Below are 21,286 nucleotides of genomic sequence, written 5' to 3'. Positions count from 1 at the left end.
GCAGGCTATTTTTACTTTTTCACCGTCTGTCCTATCCTGAGTCCCCTCACGCCAATTCCCACACCCCCAACCCCCACCAAGTTAAGTTTAAACCCTCCCTAACAGCTCTAACAAAGCTGCTCTCGAGAATATTGTTCCCCTTCAGGTTCAGGTGCAACCGTCACTTTTGAACAAGTCATAACTCCCCCAGAAGAGATCCCAATTATCCAAGGACCTGAAGCCCTACCCCCTGCACCAGCTTCTCAACCACACATTTATCTGCCAGATCATCCTGTTTCTACCCTCACTGGCATGTGATACAGTCAGCAATCCCGAAATTACTATCCAGGAGGTTCTGCTTCTCAGCTTTCTACCTAACTCTCTAAATTCTCTTTTCCTTTTTTCTTTTCTTCTCTTTTCTCTTTCCTCTTTTTCCTAAATTGCTTTTCCTTGGTACCAATATGTACCAAGACATCAGGCTGTTCCCCCTCCCTCTACAAAATGTTGTGGATGCGATCTGAGAGATCCATGACCCTGGCACCTGGGAGGCAACATACCATCCAGGTGTCCAGGTGCACACAAGCTGGTGCAGGGGGTAGGGCTTCAGGCTCTTGGATAATTGGGATCTCTTCTGGGGGAGTTACGACCTGTTCAAAAGTGACAGGTTGCAGCTGAACCCAAGGAGGACGAATATTCTCGCAGGCAGGTTTGTTAGAGCTATTGGGGTAGGTTTAATCGTCCACAGAATCCCCTGTCTGTTCCCCTCACTAACGAGCCCCCTATCACTACCGCTCCCTTCTTCTCTCTCTTTCCCTTCTGCACCACGGACCCATGCTCAGTGTCTGTAACCCAGTCGCCGTAGCACTTTCCTGGAAGGTCATCCCCCACAGAAGTATCCAAAGCGGTATACTTGTTTTTGAGGGGAACGGCCACAGGGGTATTCCACTCTAACTGCCTATTTCCATTTCTCTTGACGGTCACCCAGCTACTTGCCTCCTGCAACTTCGGGGTGACTACTTCCCTGTAACTTAGATCAATTATATCCTCGCTCTCCCGTACAAGCCAGGGGTCATCTAGTTGCTGCTCCAGATCCCTAACTTGGTCTTCAAGGAGCTGCAGCCAATGCACTTCATACAGATGTAGTTTCCCGGGAGACTGGGTCTCCCAGTTCTCCAACATCCGGCACAAAGAGCACACCACAGCCATTGAAATGGTACAGTAAGAGAGAGCAAAAAACAAAAAGGAAACTGTAACAGATGCTTTACACAGAGTCAATGCCTCTTCTCAGCTGAAGCCTCTTTTGAGCCAAAGCCCGTCGCTTCCACTCTCACCACTTGCCTACTCCCGACAATGGCTACTCCGCTTACCCTTCTGTACTTTTATTTAGTTCATAGAGCTCTGTAGACACCGCTGATAGGCCATGTACAATGGATAAACCCCCTTGATAGCTCCCTTTTTAAATAACCGCTGCTGACCTGCGAGAAATACCTCTTGGTAAAGCTCTGTTGACACCACTGATAGGCCAAGTACAATGAACAAACACACCTGAAGCTCCCTTTTTAAACACCTGACTCTAATTTCCCCTTTAAATGAACTAATTATCCTAGAGATTCACGCACTTTTTCCAATACATGTAATATTGGGCAAACACGAGGAAATTTGCTAATGCTGGAAATTCAAACAACACACACAAAATGCTGGTGGAACACAGCAGGCCAGGCAGCATCTATAAGGAGAAGCACTGTCGAGGGGGTGGGGTGAAGCTGAGATCCAGAAAGGTGATTGGCAAAAGGAATACAGAGCTGGAGAAGGGAAAGGATCATAGGACTGGAGGCCTAAGGAGAAAGAAAGGGGGAGGGGAGCACCAGAGGGAGATGGAGAACAGGCAGAGAGAGAAAGAAATGAAAGGGGAGAGGGAAAAAAAACCTAAATATATCAGGGATGGGGTAAGAAGGGGAGGAGGGGCATTAACAGAAGTTAGAGAAGTCAATGTTCATGCCGTCAGGTTGGAGGCTACCCATCCGGTATATAAGGGGTTGTTCCTCCAACCTGAGTGTGGCTTCATCTTGACAGTAGAGGAGGCCATGGATAAACATATCAGAATGGGAATGGGATGTGAAATTAAAACATGTGACCTTATATACCGGCTGGGTAGCCTCCAACCTGATGGCATGAACATTGACTTCTCTAACTTCCGTTAATGCCCCTCCTCCCCTTCTTACTCCATCCCTGATATACTTAGTTTTTTTCACCCCTCCCCTTGTTTTTTTTCTCTCTCTGCCCATCACTCTTTGCCTGTTCTCCATCTCCCTCTGGTGCTCCCCTCCCCCTTTCTTTCTCCCGAGGCCTCCCATCCCATGATCCTTTCCCTGCTCTAGCTCTGTATTCCTTTTGCCAATCACCTTTCCGGCTCTCAGCTTCACACCCCCCCCCCCCCCCCAGTCTTCTCCTATCATTTCGTATTTCCCCCTTCCCCTCCTACTTTCAAATCTCTATCTTTCCTTTCAGTTAGTCCTGACGAAGGGTCTTGGTCCAAAATGTCGACAGTGCTTCTCCTTATAGATGCTGCCTGGCCTGCTGCGTTCCACCAGCATTTTGTGTGTGTTGCTTGAATTTCCAGCATCTGCAGATTTCCTTGTGTTTGCAGGATAATTTTAGATTGGGATGGAGGGCTGGGGTCGGATATGCTGAACTAAGAGTAGGATGGAAAACAGCCAAACAGACGATCATATTTCCTGTTAAAGATGATGGGAAAATGCAGACAGATTCGAGTTGCTAATAGTGAAAATGGTATCCAGCAAATAAGCCATTGTTACCTTTGGTATCATTCATTTTTGTTCCTTTAATATCAGGGAACGTATGCAGCATACACTCTGAAATTCGTAGTCTTCACAGACATCCACGAGACAAGAGACACCATAGAATAAATGATAGAACATCGAAGCCCTGAAGTCCCCCTTCCTACCCTCCACACTAGCAGCAGCAAAAGCAACAACCCACTCACTTACACAAGCAGTAGCACCAACCCCCTCCCTCCACCATGAAACCAACAGCAAAAGCCCCCAAAGAGACTTTGATCCAGAATCCATCAAAACAGCAGTCCATAACCCGGCACTTCGGAATCTCAGAAAGGCTATCTCTCTCTCCAATGAGGAAGAGAGCAGCTGCTCCTGCAAAGATATGAGCGGAGACCAGCAACTTGCTGTCTGCAGATCAATTCTAAATATATGGGGATCCATCAAAGATCCCCACCATGCTATTTTTTTGCAGCTATCATTGGGCAGGAGGTATTGAAGCCTGTAGTCGCACACCACCAGGTTCAAGAGCAGCTACTTTCCTTCAAACTTTCGGTCCTTGACCAACTAGCAAAACATTAATCACCACTACAATTTAGCAACACTACAACTACTCTGATCATTTTGTACTAACTTAGACTTTAGTTTTGTCTAATGGTCTTTCTTTTCTTGTAAAAATTGCTTTACTTATTTTTAATTTGTTTTAACAAAAGCTGTCATCACTTTTTACACCCCTGCCCAATGATGTGGATGTATATGATGCTGGTTCAAGGTGATCCATTAGCTGCTTCTACCACTGCATAACACCAAGAATGAATATTTGCAACAAGGCAATCAGCTCAGAATAAGCCAATCTGGCCCTTGAAACAAACAGTGCATTGAAGCTTGACAATTAAGTTCCTGTTTCTTAAGAGATTGAAATTTGTTGAGAAATGCTAGTGATTTACCTTGAAATTGCTGCAGTGTTTCTCCTGCATGCCAAGGATTCTAGCATGTGTAGGTCCAAAAGCGGCTGGCCTCCCCTCTCTCATGTATAATTCCCCAACAATGTTCAAATAGGACTCCTCCTGGAGTCTATTGGCAGCGTGTGAACTTGCTTCAGTTATTCTAAGAAATAACTGTGCCTATGGCAAGTTAAACCTAGTGCAATCCCTATTAAGAGGATCAACTGAGGTAAGAACACCATAATCTATATACCTCTTTAATATTATTGGTTAGCTTACCCTCCTTTCAGTTGCCTTCTGTTGGGTTTTAAAAGCTTCCCAATCCTCTAACTTCCCATTAAGTTTTGCTTATTATATCCCTTCTCTTTTGCTTTATGTTGGCTTGAATTCCCTTGTCAGTCACATTTGCACCATCCTTTCTTTAGAATACTACTTCTTCTTTGGGATGTATCTATCACGTGCTTTCCAAATTGCTCCCAGGAACTCCAGCCATTGCTGTTCTGCCATCATCCCTGCTAGTGTTGCCTTCCGATCAATTCTGGCCAACTCCTCTCTCGTGGCTCTGCAATTCTCTTTACTCCACTGTAATATAGATACATCTGACTTTAGCTTCTCCTTCACAAATTGCAGGCTGAATTCTATTGTTTTAATGTCACTGATCCCTGAGGTTTCTTTTACCTTAAGCTCCCAATTCCGGTTCATTGCACCACAACCAGTCATGAATAGCTGATCACATAGTGGGCTCAACCACGAGCTGCTCTAAAAAGCCATCTTGTAGGCATTCTACGAATTCCCCCTCTTGGGGTCCAGCATCAATCTGATTTTCCCAATTTATCTGCATGTTGAAATCTCCTATGACTATCATAACATTGCCCTTTTAACATGCATTTTCTAACTTGTTGTAATTTGAAGCCCACATCTTTGCTACTGTTCAAAGGTCTGTATACAACTCCCATCAGGGTCTTTTTATCCTTGCAGTTGCTTAGTTCTACACACAATATTCAACACCTTTTGATCCTATGTCACCTCTTTCCAAGGATTTGATTTTTTTTTACCAACACAGCCACGCCTCCCTCTGCCTACCCGACTGTGCTTTTGATACAATGTACAATGTGTATCCTTGGATGTTAAGCTCCCAGCTACAATCTCTTTCAGCCATGATTCAGTGATGTCCACAATGTCATACCTTATTTCATATACTGTGTGCATTCAAGTATAACACCTTCAGTCCTTGTTCATCACCTTTTTGGATTTTATCCCCCTTCTAACATTGCAACTCATCCTGCTGACTGCAACTTTACCCTATCATCAGCCTGTCCTTGCTACTAGTCTCACTCCACATTGTCTCTGTAAACCAACTACTTCATTCTCAGCACTATCACTCCGGTTTCCCTCCCTTGTCAAATGAGCTCAAACCCTTCTGAACAGCTCTAGCAAACCTGCCCGCAAGGATACAGGTCCCCCTTGAGTTTAGGCGTATCTGGTTTCTTTTGTACAGGTTGTACCTTCCCCAGAAGAGGTCCTAATGATCCAGAGATCTGAATCCCTGCCCCCGCACCAGTTCCTCAGCCACACATTTCTTACCCATTCTTACCTTCACTGGCGCAACACACAGGCAGCAATCCAGAGATGACCATCCTAGCAGTCCCGCTTTTCAGCTTTCTACCTAGCTCCCTAAAATCTCTCTCCAGGATCTTGACACCTTTCCTACCTACGTCATTGGTTCCAATATGTTCCAAGATTTCTGGTTGATCACCCTATCCCTTTAGAATGCTGTGGACCTGATCCGAGACATCCCTGACCCTAGCACCTGGGAGGCAACATACCATCCGGATTTCTCTACCACGTCCACAGAATCTCCTCTCTATTCTTTAACTATGGAATCTCCTGTCACTACTGCAGTTCTCTTCACCTCTCTTCTTTTCAGAGCCACAGTGCCACACTCAGTGCTGGAGACCAGGTGCTGCATCTCCTCCTGGTAGGTTGCCCCCCCCAACCCCCCCCTCAACAGTATACTTAATATTGAAGGGAATGTCAACAGGGGGCCCTGTACCGGCTGCTCAGTTCCCTTCCTTCTCCTGACAGTCACCCAGATATCTGCCTCCTGCAACCGAGGGGTAGTTCCAATCACTTCCCCAGTCTCAAGCTGCAGCTCCAGTTCCTTAACACGTTCTCTGAAGAGCTACAGCTCTGTGTACCTGGTGCTCATGTGGTTATCTGGGAGGCTAGAGGTCTCGCAGAATTTCCACATCTCACACAAAGATGTTCCATTAAAGTTGTGAAGACTATTTTTTTGTCCAGTACAGGGAATTTATTTCCTCAATTAGGCTAGTGTTGTCTGCCTTATGTAGGCCTCTAAGGGATGGTTTTCAGAACTTTGAAAAAGAAGCCTTAAATTGCACTTCAATTGCATTTGGTAAGCAACAGGTTGTGAACGCCTTATTTTATGTTGTGAATATCAGACAGACATAGGCATCTCCAAAGCCAGTAGCTTACATATACATACCACATTAAATTATTAGATCATGGTTTTTTTTAAAAACACAGTTGATCAAATTTTGTAACATGTATATTCCTCTCAGCAATTCAAGGCAGCTTTGGATTAGAAATTCTGCTGCATGATGATTGTCTTTGATGAGAGTGTTCAGAATATACAGACCGGGCCATGACTATTGTTTAATCATTATGATAGTCTACCATGAATATAGAATTATAAAACAAATGTAAGGCCTAGATAGTTATGTGGAGAAGATGTTGTCAATAGTGGGAAAGTCTAGGACTAAGGGGCACAACCTCAGGATAGAAGGACACCCCTTTAGAACAGAGTCCAGGAGAAATTTATTTCGCCAGAGAGGGGTGAATTTGTGGAAATCTTGCAGCAAATGGCTGTGGAAGCCAAGTCATTAGGATATATTTAAGGTTGTGGTTGATAGGTCTAGATTGGTAACGGCATCAAAGGTTAAGGGGAGGAGAAAATGGGTTGCAAGGGAAAATAATCAGCTATATCCGAATGGCAGAGCAGACTTGATAAAACAAATGGCCCAATTTAGCTCCTATGACTTATGGTCTAGCACAGTACAGGTAGTTTAGCCTATGATAATCTGCCAAACTTTTAGCCTAATTCAAGATCTAATGCTTCCCTACCGTGAAGCCCTCCATTTTTCTTTCATCCATGCGCTCATCTAAGAGTCTCTTAAATGTTTCTAATGTATCTGCCTCTATTAACACTCCTGGCAGTGTGTTCCACACATCCATTATCTGTGTAATAAGTCTACCTCTGACATCCCCACTATATTTTCCTCCAATCACCTTAAAATTATGCCCTTTCATATTAGCCATTTCTGCCCCGGGATAAAGGTACTGGCTGCCCATGTTATCAATGTTTCTTATCATCTTATACCTCTGTCAAGTCACCTCTCACCCTCCTTTGCTTGCTCAATTTTTCCTCTTAAGGCATGCTCTCTAGTCCAGGCAATAAGAAAGAAGTAGGAAAGTTGTTTCCATTGGTAGGTGAGACTAGAACTCGGGGACATTGCCTCAAGATTCAGGGGAGAAGATTTAGGATGGAGATGAGGAGAAAATGTTTTTCCCAGAGAGTGCTGAATCTGTGGAATTCTCTACCAAGGGAAGCAGTTGAGGCTTCTTCACTAAATATATTTAAGAAACAGTTAGATAGGTTTTACATAGTAAGGGAATTAAGGGTTATGGGGAAAAGGCAGGTAGATGGAGCTGAGTTTATGGACAGATGATCTTATTGAATGGCAGGGCAGGCTCGATGGGCTGGATGGCCTCCTCCTGCTCCTATTTCTTATGTTCTTATGCAACATCCTGGTAAATCTTCTCTACACACTGTATAAGATTTCGATATCCTTCCTACAATGAGATAACCCAAAGTGAACACAATACTCCAAGTGTGGTCTAACCAGAATTATATAGAACTGCAACATTACCTCCTGGCTCTTGAACTTAATCCCCTGACTAATGAAGGCCAACATACATATACATTCTTATCATATACCCATCAATTTCCACAGCAACTTTTTGAGAGATCTATGGACACGGACTGCAATGTCATTCTGTTCCTACATACTGCCAAGAATCTGCCATTAACCCTGCATTCTGCCTTCAAGCTAGATTTTCCAAAGTATATCACTTCACACTTCTCCAGATCGAACTCCAACTGCCACTTCTCAGCCCAGTTCTATATCCTATTCTATTGTGTTCTATTGTGACCTACTAGTCTATAATTCACAAGAATATCCTTTAATACTTTTCTTGAAAAAAGGAATGATATTTTAACACTCTCCAATCTTCTGGAATTACTCCTCTGATGAAGAGACCATCACCAAAGGTGAGCAATCTCTTTTCCGTAGTAACCTAGCCTACATCCCATCCGGCCCAGGGACCTGTCTATCTTAAGTTAGTTCAAAAGTTCCACACATCTTCTTTCTTAACAGTATATTAGTCTGTCTTCACATTCATCAAGTTCCTCCTCACTGGTGAATTCTGAAGCAAAGTATTCATAAAGGAGCTCACCTACCTCTGACTCAAGGCACCTTTCCTCTTTATCCATAGTCTGTCCTACCCTCACTCTAGTCATCATCCTATTCTTCACAAACGCTTTAGAGTTTTCTTTATTCTTACTTGCCAAGGCCTTATGTCCCCTTCTAGCTCTCCCAAGTCCTTTCTTAAGGTCCTTTCTGACTACCTTATAACTTTCTAGAGCTCTGTCTGATCTTTTCTTCCTAAGCCTTAAGTATGCTTCCTTCGTCTTCTTAGCTAGATGTTCCTCATCTTATCAACTATGCTAGAGAACTGCTCTTCACTAGAAAAATGTTGATATTTTTATATGACTTTTACTATTTTCCTTCCATCACTCTATACAGCCACCACAAAAATCTCTCAACAAATATAACAATATGACCTGAATGAAGAAGTGGAGGGATGGGTTAGTAAAATTGCTGATGACACAAAGGTTGAGCGTGTTGTGGATGGTGTGGAGGGCTGTCAGAGGTTACAGCAGGACATTGATAGGATGCAAAACTGGGCTGAGAAGTGGCAGATGGAGTTCAACCCAGATACGTGTGAGGTGGTTCATTTTGGTAGACCAAATATGATGGTACAATAGAGTATTAATGGTAAGAATCTTGGCAATGTGGAGGATCAGAGGGATCTTGGGGTCCGAGTCCATTGGACACTCAAAGCTGCTACGCAGGTTGACTTTGTGGTTAAGGTGGCATACAGTGCATTGGCCTTCATCAATCGTGGGATTGAGTTTAAGAGCCGAGGGGTAATGTTGCAGCTATATAGGACCCTGGTCAGACCCCACTTGGAGTACTGTGCTCAATTCTGGTTGCCTCACTACAGGAAGGACGTGGAAACTGTAGAAAGGGTGCAGAGGAGATGTACAAGGATGTTGCCTGGATTGGGGAGCAAGCTTTATGAGAATAGGTTGAGTGAACTCAGCCTTTTCTCCTTGAAACGATGCAGGATGAGAGGTGACCTGATGGAGGTGTACAAGATGATGAGAGGCATTTATCATGTGGATAGTCAGAGGCTTTTTCCCAGGGCTGAAATGGCTAGCATGAGAGGTGCTTGGAAGTAGGTACAGAGGAGATGTCAGTGGTTTATGCAGAGATTGTTGAGTGTGTGGAATGGGCTGCTGGCAGTGGCGGTGGAAGCAAATACGATAGAGTCTTTTGAGAGACTCATGGATGGACACATGGAACTTAGAAAACTAGAGGGCTATGGGTAAGCCAAGGTAATTCTGTGGTAAGGACATGTTTGGCACAGCTTTGTGGGCCAAAGAGCCTGTATTGTGCTGTAGGTTTTCTATGTTTCTATAACAAACTGGAAGAATGGGCAAAAAAGTGGCAGATGGAATACAGTGTTGGGAAATGTATGATAATGCATTTTGCTAAAAAGGAACAACATTGCAGACTTATCAAAATGGGGAGAAAATACAAACATCAGAGGTGTGAAGGGATTTAGGAGTCCTCGTGCAAGACTCCCAGAAGGTTAATTCACACGTTGAGTCTGTGGTAAAGAAGGCAAATGCAATGTTGGCATTCATTTCAAGGGAATTAGAATATAAAAACAAGGAAATAATGCTGAGGGTTTATAAGACACTAGTCTGGTTGCACTTGAAGTATTGTTAATAGTTTTGGGCCCCTTACTTCAGAAAGGCTGTGTTGTCATTGGAGAGAGTCCAGAGGAGGTTCACGAAGATGATTCCGGGAATTAAGTGCTTGGCAGCTTTGAGCCTGTATTTACTGGAATTCAGAAGAATGTGTGGGGGATCTCAATTAAACCTACAAAATGTTGAAAGGACTAGATATGTGGAGAGGTTGTTTCATCTGGTGAGGGTATCCAGAACCAGAATTCAAAATTGAGGGGTGACCTTTTAGAACAGAAGGAAGGAGGAATGTTCTTAGCCAAGGAGTGGGGAATCTGTGGAATGCTCTGCCACAGACTGCGGTGGAGGTCAAGTCCATGGGCATACCTAATGCAGAAGTTGATAGATTCCCGATTGGTTGGAGCATCAAGGGATATAGTTAGGGGTATGGGGTTGAATGGGATCTGGGATCAGCCAGGATGAAATGACAGAGCTGACTCGATGGGCTGAATAGCCTAATTCTGTTTCTATGTCTTATGGTCTTATATGAAAATAACTTGGATAATGCAAGGTAAGAAGCTTCATGAATAAATTTCAAATGAAGGTGCTATGCCCATAACGGAAAAAAAATTGAAAAAGGGAGGTCAATATCTACAGCACAATAATTAAGTAACTTCAAAGAATACAAGGAAAAGTGACATGTTTTGGTTAAGCAAAATAGAGTAACAAAATCAAAGTCACACCTGAATGTGCAGGAATTTTCTTGGTAATTTTTGCTGCCATCAAATCCCACACTAAAAGTTCACCAGACTGACTGCCTGAAAGTACAGCGTTTCCATCCCAGCAAAAACATCTGAAAATTTAATCAAATATTAAAACTATATTTTTGTTGTACTTTTCACATTATTTTTAATTTTATAGACCAAGTTTATTTTTTTTAAGTATGGACATGCCGTTGTTCTTATCAAAATATTGCTACTGTAACAGTTTTTACCTTTGTTGCTGATTTGAAGGCAAGGAGGAGATCAGCATCCCTGTCTGAACATCAATCACTTTAAGACAACAATCTTCTCCTGCACTCAGAACATGACGACTGTCTGCAATTGTTAGAAGTTTAATAATTAAATATACTAGGTAGTATGTAAAACCACTTTACATAGAACCAGCAAAAGCTAAATTTGCATTTTCTATTAAGTAGTAAATAAGCATCTGATAGAAAAAGAGCCGAAGTGAAACTACTGTACAATCATAATTTGGAAGACATTTGGCTTAATCCTTTTACTTTAGTAATACAGCAAAAAATTATTTACACAGTAGTCAAAAACAAAACGCTATCAAAATACATTTAAAACTAAAACATACCAGGACTGAATGCTACATCATTTACGGTGCCTACGTGGCAAGGAACCTGATGTAATATAGTGAAGTTGGTGAGATCCCAAATACTAATAGTCCCTTCCTTGTTGCCTGAAACAAGCATTGTGCCTGCAGGATTCAGACTGATTGTATTCACCTGTCAAAGAAAAGTACAACACAATTACTTTTAACTGGATGGAAATATCCCTTCTCACAAAACGTACAAAATAAATCCATCAACTTGTTTGTATTTCCAATTTGCTGTCAATTTTTCAGTTTGGTTAACACCATAAAATGAAACAATGGATTCTGAATTTGTAGTATCCCTGTATTACAGGTTTATTTATGAGTCTTACTTAAATTGAACAACTTTATCATTTGACTGAAGGAGAATATATAAGAATATATTTAAAAAAATTAACCACACATTATTTTGTGATTTCAGAAAACAGCAATTTTATTTTGTAATGCCAAACCTTCTCTGGTTGCTGTTTAGGAAGTTAGCATGGGTAGAGTGAACCACAAAGCTAATTTATACAGTATTGCTCTATTTATTAGCAAGACTTCAAAGCCGCTACACTACTCAACATGTTTTTCAAGATAGAGAACATAAACGAAAAGCTTAACCAATTTTTAACCTTCTTGCCTGTTCTTCGTATGTTCAAACCTCATGTTTTATGCTGTTCTGTGTCTCTGAAATCAAGATACTTCAAATGGTGCTAGCACATAATTTCTCAGCAACTTAGATACAAAACTCTTTCTCTGTATCCTTTTCTCTGATTTTGTATGTGCTTTGAGAATCAAGAGTTCCTGACTTTGCTTTTAAGCCAGCTTGTAGACTCCTTACCTGGCATTATTACAATGTAGAAGGCAACGGGGTACAAATAGCAAGTGGATTATAAAAGTATAAATTGGAAAAAGAAGATAGGTGGATAAATGTAGAGTGAGTAGGCAGGTGGAAGAAATGGTGGGATTATGGAGAAAGAACTTGTTTAAAAAAGATGAGGCAGAACTGACTGCTAAGTTAGTTGTTGAAAATAATGGCTAGAGTGTCATTACTAAACACGAATTTTCAGAACATCAAATCAGATCAGGTTGAGAAAAGTGAATAAGGCTGGATAAAATGCTTAATTTAGGGAATATCCATTTAGGCATCCATCACATATATATATAACCATATAACAATTGCAGCACGGAAACAGGCCATCTCGTCCCTTCTAGTTCGTGCCGAACACTTACTCTCACCTAGTCCCACCGAACTGCACTCAGCCATAACCCTCCATTCCTTTCCTGTCCATATACCTATCCAATTTTACTTTAAATGACAATATCGTACCTGCCTCTACCACTTCTACAGGAAGCTCGTTTCACACAGCTACCACTCTCTGAGTAAAGAAGTTCCCCCTCATGTTACCCTTAAACTTTTGCCCCCTAACTCTCAACTCTGATCAATCAAAAGAATGATGCTGTGAAGGAAAAGGCCAAAAAAATTAAACAACTAATCTGAAAAACTTTGTAGCTCTCAGGTAAGGAAGCAAGACTTCAAAGGATAAATGGAGCATACAGTTATTCTTCAAAGTACAACCTTTTCTTCAGAGGAAAGAGGTTGAAGGGAGGAAAATATCCAGGCAAGAGAATGGTTCAGCATAGGAAAATAAACAAAGTGAAAATACATCTCATTATTAGACCTTTTCTAGCTTATGGACCTAAAATATTAAAATACTTTTCCTCTCTCCACTGATACTGCTTGAACAGCAGAACATTTTCAGCACTGGCTGCTTTTTGCTTTTGACATCTTTTCCATATCTCTTAATATTTGAAGCAAGCACAAAAACAGTGGACGGCTGAACTGGAAGAGGTTTGTGCAGTGAGCAAGGCAAGTCTACACATCAATAATTCAAGATGTGCAGATGACATTACAGGATATGACAAAAGCAGCTGAAGTAAGAGCATGAAGAACAATGTCTTGGCCAGTGGTGTGTGACCTTTGCCACGATTATCCTCAACACTTGTGCCCCATGAGGATGAGTCACCAGTTCCTACTCTATACCCTATATTCATGACTGTGTGGCCAGTTGCAGCTGTGTGGCTGTGAAAACTGAACTTACTATTCAAGATGCAAAGTTCAAAGTACAGTTATTATCAAAGTATGTATGCTATATACAACCCTGAGATTCATCTCCTTACAGGCGGCTGCAGAATGAGGACCAATAGAACTCATTAAAAAACGAATGTCAAACAGACAATGTGCAAAAGAAAAAACAAATTGTGCAAACAATAAAAAGTAAGCAAATAACATTCAGAATTGATGTTCACAAAAGTGAGTCTATAGCCATGAAGCCAGTTCATTGCTGCAGCTGTCCAGGAGCCCGTCAGTTGTAGGCCATAGCCTCCGTTCAGTATAGAGATGAGTAAATCTCACCAAGTTGAGCACTGGTCTGTCACTCGCCATTGGCTCAGACACCCAAATCTTTTCAATGGGGCCCGGCACTTAAATTGGCCATACACTGGCTCGTTCCTTACTCTCGGGCCCAGGCCCTGCCGCCTCGATTCAGCTCATACCCATCCCTGCCAATATGGGCCAGCATTTAAATCAGTCAAACATCAGCCTGTTCCTTGCTCTCGGCCCATGCTCCTCCGCCTCGGCTTGTCTCACTGTGGATCTGCCACTTCGAATCAGCTCCACGTCCACTTCAGCAATGGCCAAACATTGGCTCATTTCTCGCTCTTGGGCCAATATCAGAGAGCTGGGGATGAGCAAGCAGGTTTACAAGTAGATGATGCGTGTAATATGAATGAAAGGAAGGACAAGCCAATGATTGGGTACAAATGCAGACAGTGCAAAGAGTTAAGTTGTACCACAGAGACCAAAATTAAAAAGTGCGAAGAATGCAGGACTGAAGGTGCTATATTTAAATGCACTTAGCATTCAGAATTAGGTGGATGAACCTGTGGCCTTAGCGGTGGACCAATCAGTTCGAAGAGGGAGAGCTTCGTATAGGTCAGGGAGAAGAGTTTTTAAAAAAAGCAGTTCACGGGGCCTGGCACATCAACCGGTTTACACAGAGAAAGGGCTTCACACAGGTCAGGGAGAAGAGTTTGAAAAAGGAGTGTTTCACGGGGCATTAGTGACGGACCAATCAATTCGCAATTCATTAGCAGGAGTAAATAAAAGTAAAGCAGGTCAAAGCAGAGCAGCCACTGCGTGAGAGGACCAGTGTTGGAGTGGGAACTTGATGCTTTGGCTCCAAAGGCTTCAGTAAGGAGGCACAGGTAAGTAGCAGGCAAGGCTTTTGTAGTCATTTGAATAAAACGGCACTAAATTACAGCTAATTAAATAAAGTAGGGTGATGCGCTGTAGCTACATGCTGTGGGAGCTGGTGGACCCCATTGTGGTTCCTGGAGACCACATCTACAGCAAGTGTTGGCTGCTCGAGCAACTCAGGCTCAAAGTTGATGACCTGGAATCTGAGCTTCAAACACTGCGGCACATCAGGGAGGGGGAGAGTCAACTAGATTCTCCGTTTCAGGAGGTAGTCACACCCATTAGATTAGCTGCCTCAAATTCAGTCTGTGATCAGGGACAAGAGGGTGTGACTGCAAATGAGGCGGGTAGCAGGATCCAAGAGACAGTGCTGGAGCAGCCTCAGCCCTTGAGCTTGTCCAACAGGTCAGAGAATCTTGCTCCCTGTGTGGATAAGAGTGGGGGCTGTACGAAGGATGAGCAACCCATGGCACCATAGTTCAGGGAGCCATTCAAGAGAGGGGTAAAGAAAGAGAAATGTAATGGTAATTGGGGATAGTATTGTCAGGGGAATTGACAGAGCTCTCTGTCGCGAGGATAGAGCGTTGCGAAGGCTGTGAGGCCTACCTGGTGCCTGGGTTCAGGACATCTTATCTGACCTGCAAAGGAATTTGCAATGGGAGAGGAAAGATCCAATTGTTGTGATCCATGTGGGTATCAGCGACATAGGTAGAATGAAGAAGGAGGTTCTGCTGAGGGAATTTGAGTAGCTAGGGACTAAATTAAAAAGGCGAACCAAAAAGGTGGTAATCTCTGGATTACTTGCCTGTGCTACGTGCAAGCTGGCACAGGGCTAAGAAGATTAGAGAGTAAAATGTGAGGCTTGCAGATCGGTGAGGGAGAAGTGGGTTTGAATTTTTGGGAAATTCAACCAGTATTGGAGAAGGAGGGAGCTGTACTGTGATGGGATCTGGATCTCAGCGAACCGCATAATTTGTGCTGTGGATAGGGCTTTAAACTAAATAGTGGGGGGGGGGGGGGGAGTTTAACAGATTGGAAAAGTATGCATAAAGTAAAAAAGAAAAATGTGTATAAAGATAAAGCAAAAGATACAAAAGAGAAAAGTAAGAGTGGAATGAAGAAAAGTGCAAAAGAGTAAAAGATTGCAAGATTTTAAAAACACAATGAGTGGAATGGCACTTTATTTGAATGCCCGTAGTATTTGAAACAAGGTCAATGAACTTGTGGCACAAATCAGTATAAAGAGATATGATTTAGTAGCCATTACAGACATGTGGTTGCAGGGTGGAGAGGATCGGGAATTGAATATCCAAGGATATCAGGTAATACAGAAGGATAGGCAGGAAGGAAAGGGAAGTGGGACAGTGCTCTTAATTAAAGATGAGATCAGGGTGATAAGTAAGAGATGATACAAGATCTAAGGAGCAGAATGTTGAATCCACCTAAGTAGAGATTAGGAATAGTAAAGAGAAAAAAAAACACTGGTGGAAGTTGTCTATCGCCCACCGAATAAAAATATTACAATGGCACAAGCAATAAACAGAGAAATATCTGAGGCACGTAAGAATGGAACAACAGTTATCATGGGGGACTTCAACTTCATAGAATGCATCCTCGATGGCTTTTTTGAACAATGTGTTACTGAACCTACAAGAGAACGTGCTATCTTAGATCTGGTCCTATGCAATGAGACAGGTAAAAAATTAATGATCTTGTAGTTAGGGATCCTTTTGGAAAGAGTGGTCACAGTATGATTGAGTTTCTCATACAAATGGAGGGTGCAATACCGTAGATTTCGCACTACAGAGCGCACCTGATTAAAAGCCGCTGGCTCTAATTTTAGAAAGAAAATCAATTTTGTACTTGTACAAGCCGCACCAGATTTTAGGCCGCAGGTGTCCCACGTTGTAATATGAGATATTTACACAGAAAGATATTACACGTGAGGATTTTTAAACTTTTAATTAAATCCATATGGTAACATAAACAAATACATATTGCAAATGCTTTTTTTCGAACCGTGCCTGTAACACAGCTACTTTTAAATATACATACGCATCGGTAACACACAAATTACGTTGCGTATACATTCCAATATCTCCTAACGACTGGTAAAAAAAATATATACTGCAGCCTACCAGGAAAAGTTATTGATCGCCTTTAACTTAAAAGCAGCGTTTCGCGCTCGCCTAATGCCCCCACCTTCCCGTTTATCGCAAACCGGTATTTCCCACAAGACGCGGCGAAACCGGATGTGACGTCATAGTATCCCGGGATGTAGTACTTCTAACTTTAACTAGAAAATACTAACAAATGAATTACTAAGCGAAAATATTATAAACTAAATAACTGCCATGAAGGCAGCACAATGCTTTTCTTCGAGTGTTTTCCATGTTGATGAGGGTGAGTACAAATGACTGATTTACAATAATTTAATTGTGAAAGTGCGCTTGATTTATCGTACAATTTCATTGGACCTCTGTGAACTACTCATCAATTTTATTGGTCTACTGTTATGAGGCAAAATGTTTTTGGCGGCATGAAAAAAAAATCATGCATTAGCCGCACCGTAGTAAAGGCCGCAGTGTTCAAAGCTGTTCAAAATGTGGGAAAAAGGTAGTGGCTTATAATCCGACATCTACGGTAGTTCAATCGAAAACCAGTGTATTATGCCTAAGTAATGGAGACTACAATGGGATGAGGGAGGATTTGGCTAGTGTAGGCTGGGAACCAAGGGTATATGGTGGGATGGTTGAAGAACAATGGAAGACTTTCAAACAGATTTTTCACAGTGCTCAACAAAAGTATATTCCAATTAAAAGTAAGGTCAGTAAGGATGGGGAGAGCCAGCCTTGGACAACTAAGGAAATAAAAGAAGGCATCAAACTAAAAGCTCATGCATATAAAAGTAGTGGGAAACTGAAGATAGGGTAAAATTTAAAAAGCAACAAAGAACCACTAAGCGGGCAATAAAGAAAGGGAAGCTAGATTATGAAAATAAACCAGCACAAAATATAAAAATGGATAGTAAAAGTGTTTATAATTATATAAAGCGGAAACGGGTGGCTAAAGTGAATGTGAGTCCCTTGGAGGACAAGAAAGGGGAACTGATATTGGGTAATGAGGAAATGGCAGAGGCTTTGAATGACTATTTTGTGTCAGTCTTCATGGTGGAGGACACGTCTAACATGCAAGGAGAGATGTTATGGATGCGATGGGAGGTGAGGCCCTTGATACAAAAGCTATCACTAAAGAGGTAGTGTTGAGCAAACTTGTGGGACTGAAGATAGACAAGTCCCCTGGTCCTGATGGAATGCATCCCAGGGTACTGAACAAAATGGCAGAAGCTATAGTAGAGGCTTTGGTAATAATTTACCATAATTCTCTGGACTCCAGGCAGGTCCTGGCGGATTGGAAGACGGCAAATGTCATGTTCAAAAAAAGGATGTAGGCAAAAGGCAGGTAACTATAGGCCAGTTTAACATCTGTAGTTGGGAAAATGCTCGAAGCTATCATTAAAGAAGAAATAGCGAGTTAACATTATCCAAATCATTGATACAGATGGCGAGCAACAAAGGAGCCAGAACCGATCCCTGCGGCACACTAGTCACAGGTCTCCAGTCAGAGAGACAACCCTCTACTGCCACTCTCTGGTTTATCCCACACAGCCAATGTCTAATCCAATTTACTAACTCACCCTGAATGTCGAGCCACTGAAACTTCTAGACTAGCCTCCCATGCAGGACCTTGTCAAATGCCTTACTAAAGTTCATGTAGACAACACCACTGGCTTGCCTTCATCCACTTCCCTGGTAACTTCCTCGAAAAACTCTTAGAAAGATTGGTTTGACATGACCCAGCACGCATGACCCTGCTGACTATCCTTAATGCCCATGTCTATCCAAATACTTATGTACACTGTCCCTTAGAACACCTTTCAATAACTTTCCCACAACTGATGTCAGATTCACCAACCTATAATTTCCTGGTTTATATTTAGAGGACCGAGGAATGACTGCGCAGGCGTGTGGACGTCAGCGAGTTAGACTGGCAGGAGTGTTTAAAAGGAGATCATTTTCTCTTTGGTGGTTTGATCGAGGAATGATCGCGCAGGCGCATGGACATCAACGAGTTAGACCAGCAAGAAGTTTAAAAAGACAGCTTTATAAAGCAGGCAACAGAGTGGAGGGAGTAAGAGTAGAAGGGCTTTGGCTCGAAGGAGCTTCAGCGATAATGGGTGAAAGCGAGGTAAGTAACTTGTGAAGTATAGGAATAGCAAGTATGTCTGTGAGGCCAGTGTTCTGTACTGGGTGTCAGATGTGCGATGTCCGGGAGACTCCCGGCCTCACGGATGGCCACATCTGTGCCAGGTGCGTCAAACTGCAGCTCCTTAGTGTCAGGGTTAGGGAACTGGAGATGCAGCTTGATGACCTTCGTACAGGCAGGGAAAGTGAGCAGGTGACAGAGAGGTGCTATAGGCAAGTAGTCACACCGGGGCCTCGGGAGGCTGATAAGTGGGTAACAGTCAGGAGAGGGAAGGGTAAGAGTCTGATACTAGAGAGTACCCGTGTGGCTGTCCCCCTTAACAATAAGTACTCCTGTTTGAGTACTGTTGGAGGGGATGACCTACCTGGGGGAAGCAACAGTGGCTGCACCTCTGGCACAGAGTCTGGCCCTGTGGCTCAGAGGGGAGGGAAAGGAAGAGGATGGCAGTAGTGATAGGGGACTCTATAGCAAGGAGGTCAGACAGGCGATTCTGTGGACGCAGGGAAGAAACACAGATGGTAGTTTGCCTCCCAGGTGCCAGGGTCCGGGATGTTTCTGATCACATCCACGATATCCAGAAGTGGGAAGTGGGAAGCCAGAGGTCATGTTACGTATTGGTACCAATGACATAGGTAGGAAAAGGGAAGGGGTCCTGAAAACAAACTACCGGGAGTTAGGAAGGAAGTTGAGAAGCAGCACCTCAAAAGTAGTAATCTCAGGATTACTGCCTGTGCCATGCAACAGTGAGTATAGGGATAGTGTGTGGTGGAGGTTAAATGCGTGGCTGAGGGATTCAGATTTCTGGATCATTGGGACCTCTTTTGGGACAGGAGCGACCTGTACAAAAAGGACGGGTTGCACTTGAATCCAAGGGAGATCAGTATCTAGGCATAGGGGTTTGCTAAAGCTATTTGGGTGAGTTTAAACTAGAATTGCTGGGGGGTGGGAACCAAACTGAAGAGATGGAGTAAGGGGCAGTTGGCTCACAAATCGAGAAAACTTGTAGACTGTGTGAGAGGGAGGATAGGCAGGTGATAGAGAAGGGATACACTCTGACTGATGGTTTGAGATGTGCCTAGATGATACTCCTTGTTTCATGCAAGGAGTGTCATGAACAAAGCAGTTGAGATTAGAGCCTGGGTCAGTACTTGGAGCTATGACGTTGTGGCCATTACAGAGACTTGGATGGTTCGGGGCAGGAATAGCTACTTAGAGTGCCAGGCTTTAGATGTTTCAGAAAGGACAGGGAGGGAGGTAAAAGAGGTGGGGGTGTGGCACTGCTGATCAGAGATAGTGCCAAGGCTGCAGAAAAACAGGAAGTCATAGAGGGATTGTTTGCTGAGTCCCTGTGGGTGGAAGTTAGGAACAGGAAGGGGTCAATGACTCTACTGGGTGTTTTTTATTGACCACCCAATAATAACAGGGACATCCAAGGAGCAGATAGGGAGGCAGGTTCTGGAAAAATGCAATAATAACAGCTTTGTCATGGTGGGAGATTTTAATTTCCCAAATATTGATTGGCATTTCTCTAGAGCGAAGGGTATAGATGGGGTGGAGTTTGTTAAGTGCGTTCAGGAAGGTTTCCTGACACAATATGTAGATAAGCCTATAAGAGGAGAGGTTGTACTTGATCTGGTATTGGGAAATGAAGCTGGTCAGGTATCAGGTCTTTCAGTGGGAGAGCATTTTGGAGATCGTGATCACAACTCTATCTCCTTTACTATAGCATTGCAGGGGGATAGGAACAGACAAGTTAGGAAAGCGTTTGTGGAGTAAGGGGAAGTATGAAGCTATCAGACAGGAACTTGGAAGCATAAATTGGGAACAGATTTTCTCAGTGAAATGTACGGCAGAAATGTGGCAATTGTTCAGGAGATATTTGCGTGGTGTTCTGCATAGGTACGTTCCAATGAGACAGGGAAGTTATGGTAGGGTACAGGAACCATGGTGTACAAAGGCTGTTGAGAATCTAGTCAAGAAGAAATGAAAAGCTTACGAAAGATACAAAAAACTAGGCAATGATAGAGATCTAGAAGATCATAAGGCTAGCAGGAAGGAGCTTAAGAATGAAATTAGGAGAGCCAGAAGGCCTTGGTGAGCAGCATTAAAGAAAACTCCAAGGCATTTTACAAGTATGTGAAGAGCAAGAGGATAAGATGTAAGAGAATAGCACCAATCAAGTGTGCAAGTGTGACAGTGGAAAAGTGTGTATGGAACCTGAGGAGGTAGCAGAAGTACTTAATGAATACTTAGCTTCAGTATTCACTACGGAAAAGGACCTTGGCGATTGTAGGGATGACTTACAGCGGTCTGAAAAGCTTGAGCATATAGACATTAAGAAAGAGGATGTGCTGGAGCTTTTCAAAAGCATCAAGTTGGATAAATCACCAGGACCAGATGTGATATACCCAAGGCTACTGTGGGAGGCCAGGGAGGAGTTTGCTGAGCCTCTGGCAATGATATTTGCATATTCAATGGGGACGGGAGAGGTTTCAAAGGATTGGAGGGTTTCAGATGTTGTTCCCTCAGTCAAGAAAGGGAGTAGAGATAGCCCAGGAAATTATAG

General features: G+C 42.9%; 1 protein-coding gene across 2 annotated transcripts in view; it reads right to left on the bottom strand.

The window, feature by feature from the left end:
- nsmaf (neutral sphingomyelinase (N-SMase) activation associated factor) overlaps positions 1-21,286 on the bottom strand; it is a 170,037-nt gene that overhangs the window by 4,473 nt on the left and 144,278 nt on the right. For both annotated transcript variants that reach the window (XM_073041906.1, XM_073041910.1), the window contains 3 exons: positions 11,196-11,346; positions 10,828-10,930; positions 10,577-10,686 (listed from right to left, as the gene is read on the bottom strand). In XM_073041906.1, coding sequence (XP_072898007.1) covers positions 10,577-10,686; positions 10,828-10,930; positions 11,196-11,346 — 364 coding nt within the window. The remainder of the gene's footprint in view (positions 1-10,576; positions 10,687-10,827; positions 10,931-11,195; positions 11,347-21,286) is intronic.

Source organism: Hemitrygon akajei, chromosome 1 (genome assembly GCF_048418815.1).
Source record: "Hemitrygon akajei chromosome 1, sHemAka1.3, whole genome shotgun sequence".
Lineage (NCBI taxonomy): Eukaryota > Metazoa > Chordata > Chondrichthyes > Myliobatiformes > Dasyatidae > Hemitrygon > Hemitrygon akajei.
Note: the sequence above shows the minus strand (reverse complement) of the source record. Positions and strands in the feature narration are given on the sequence as shown.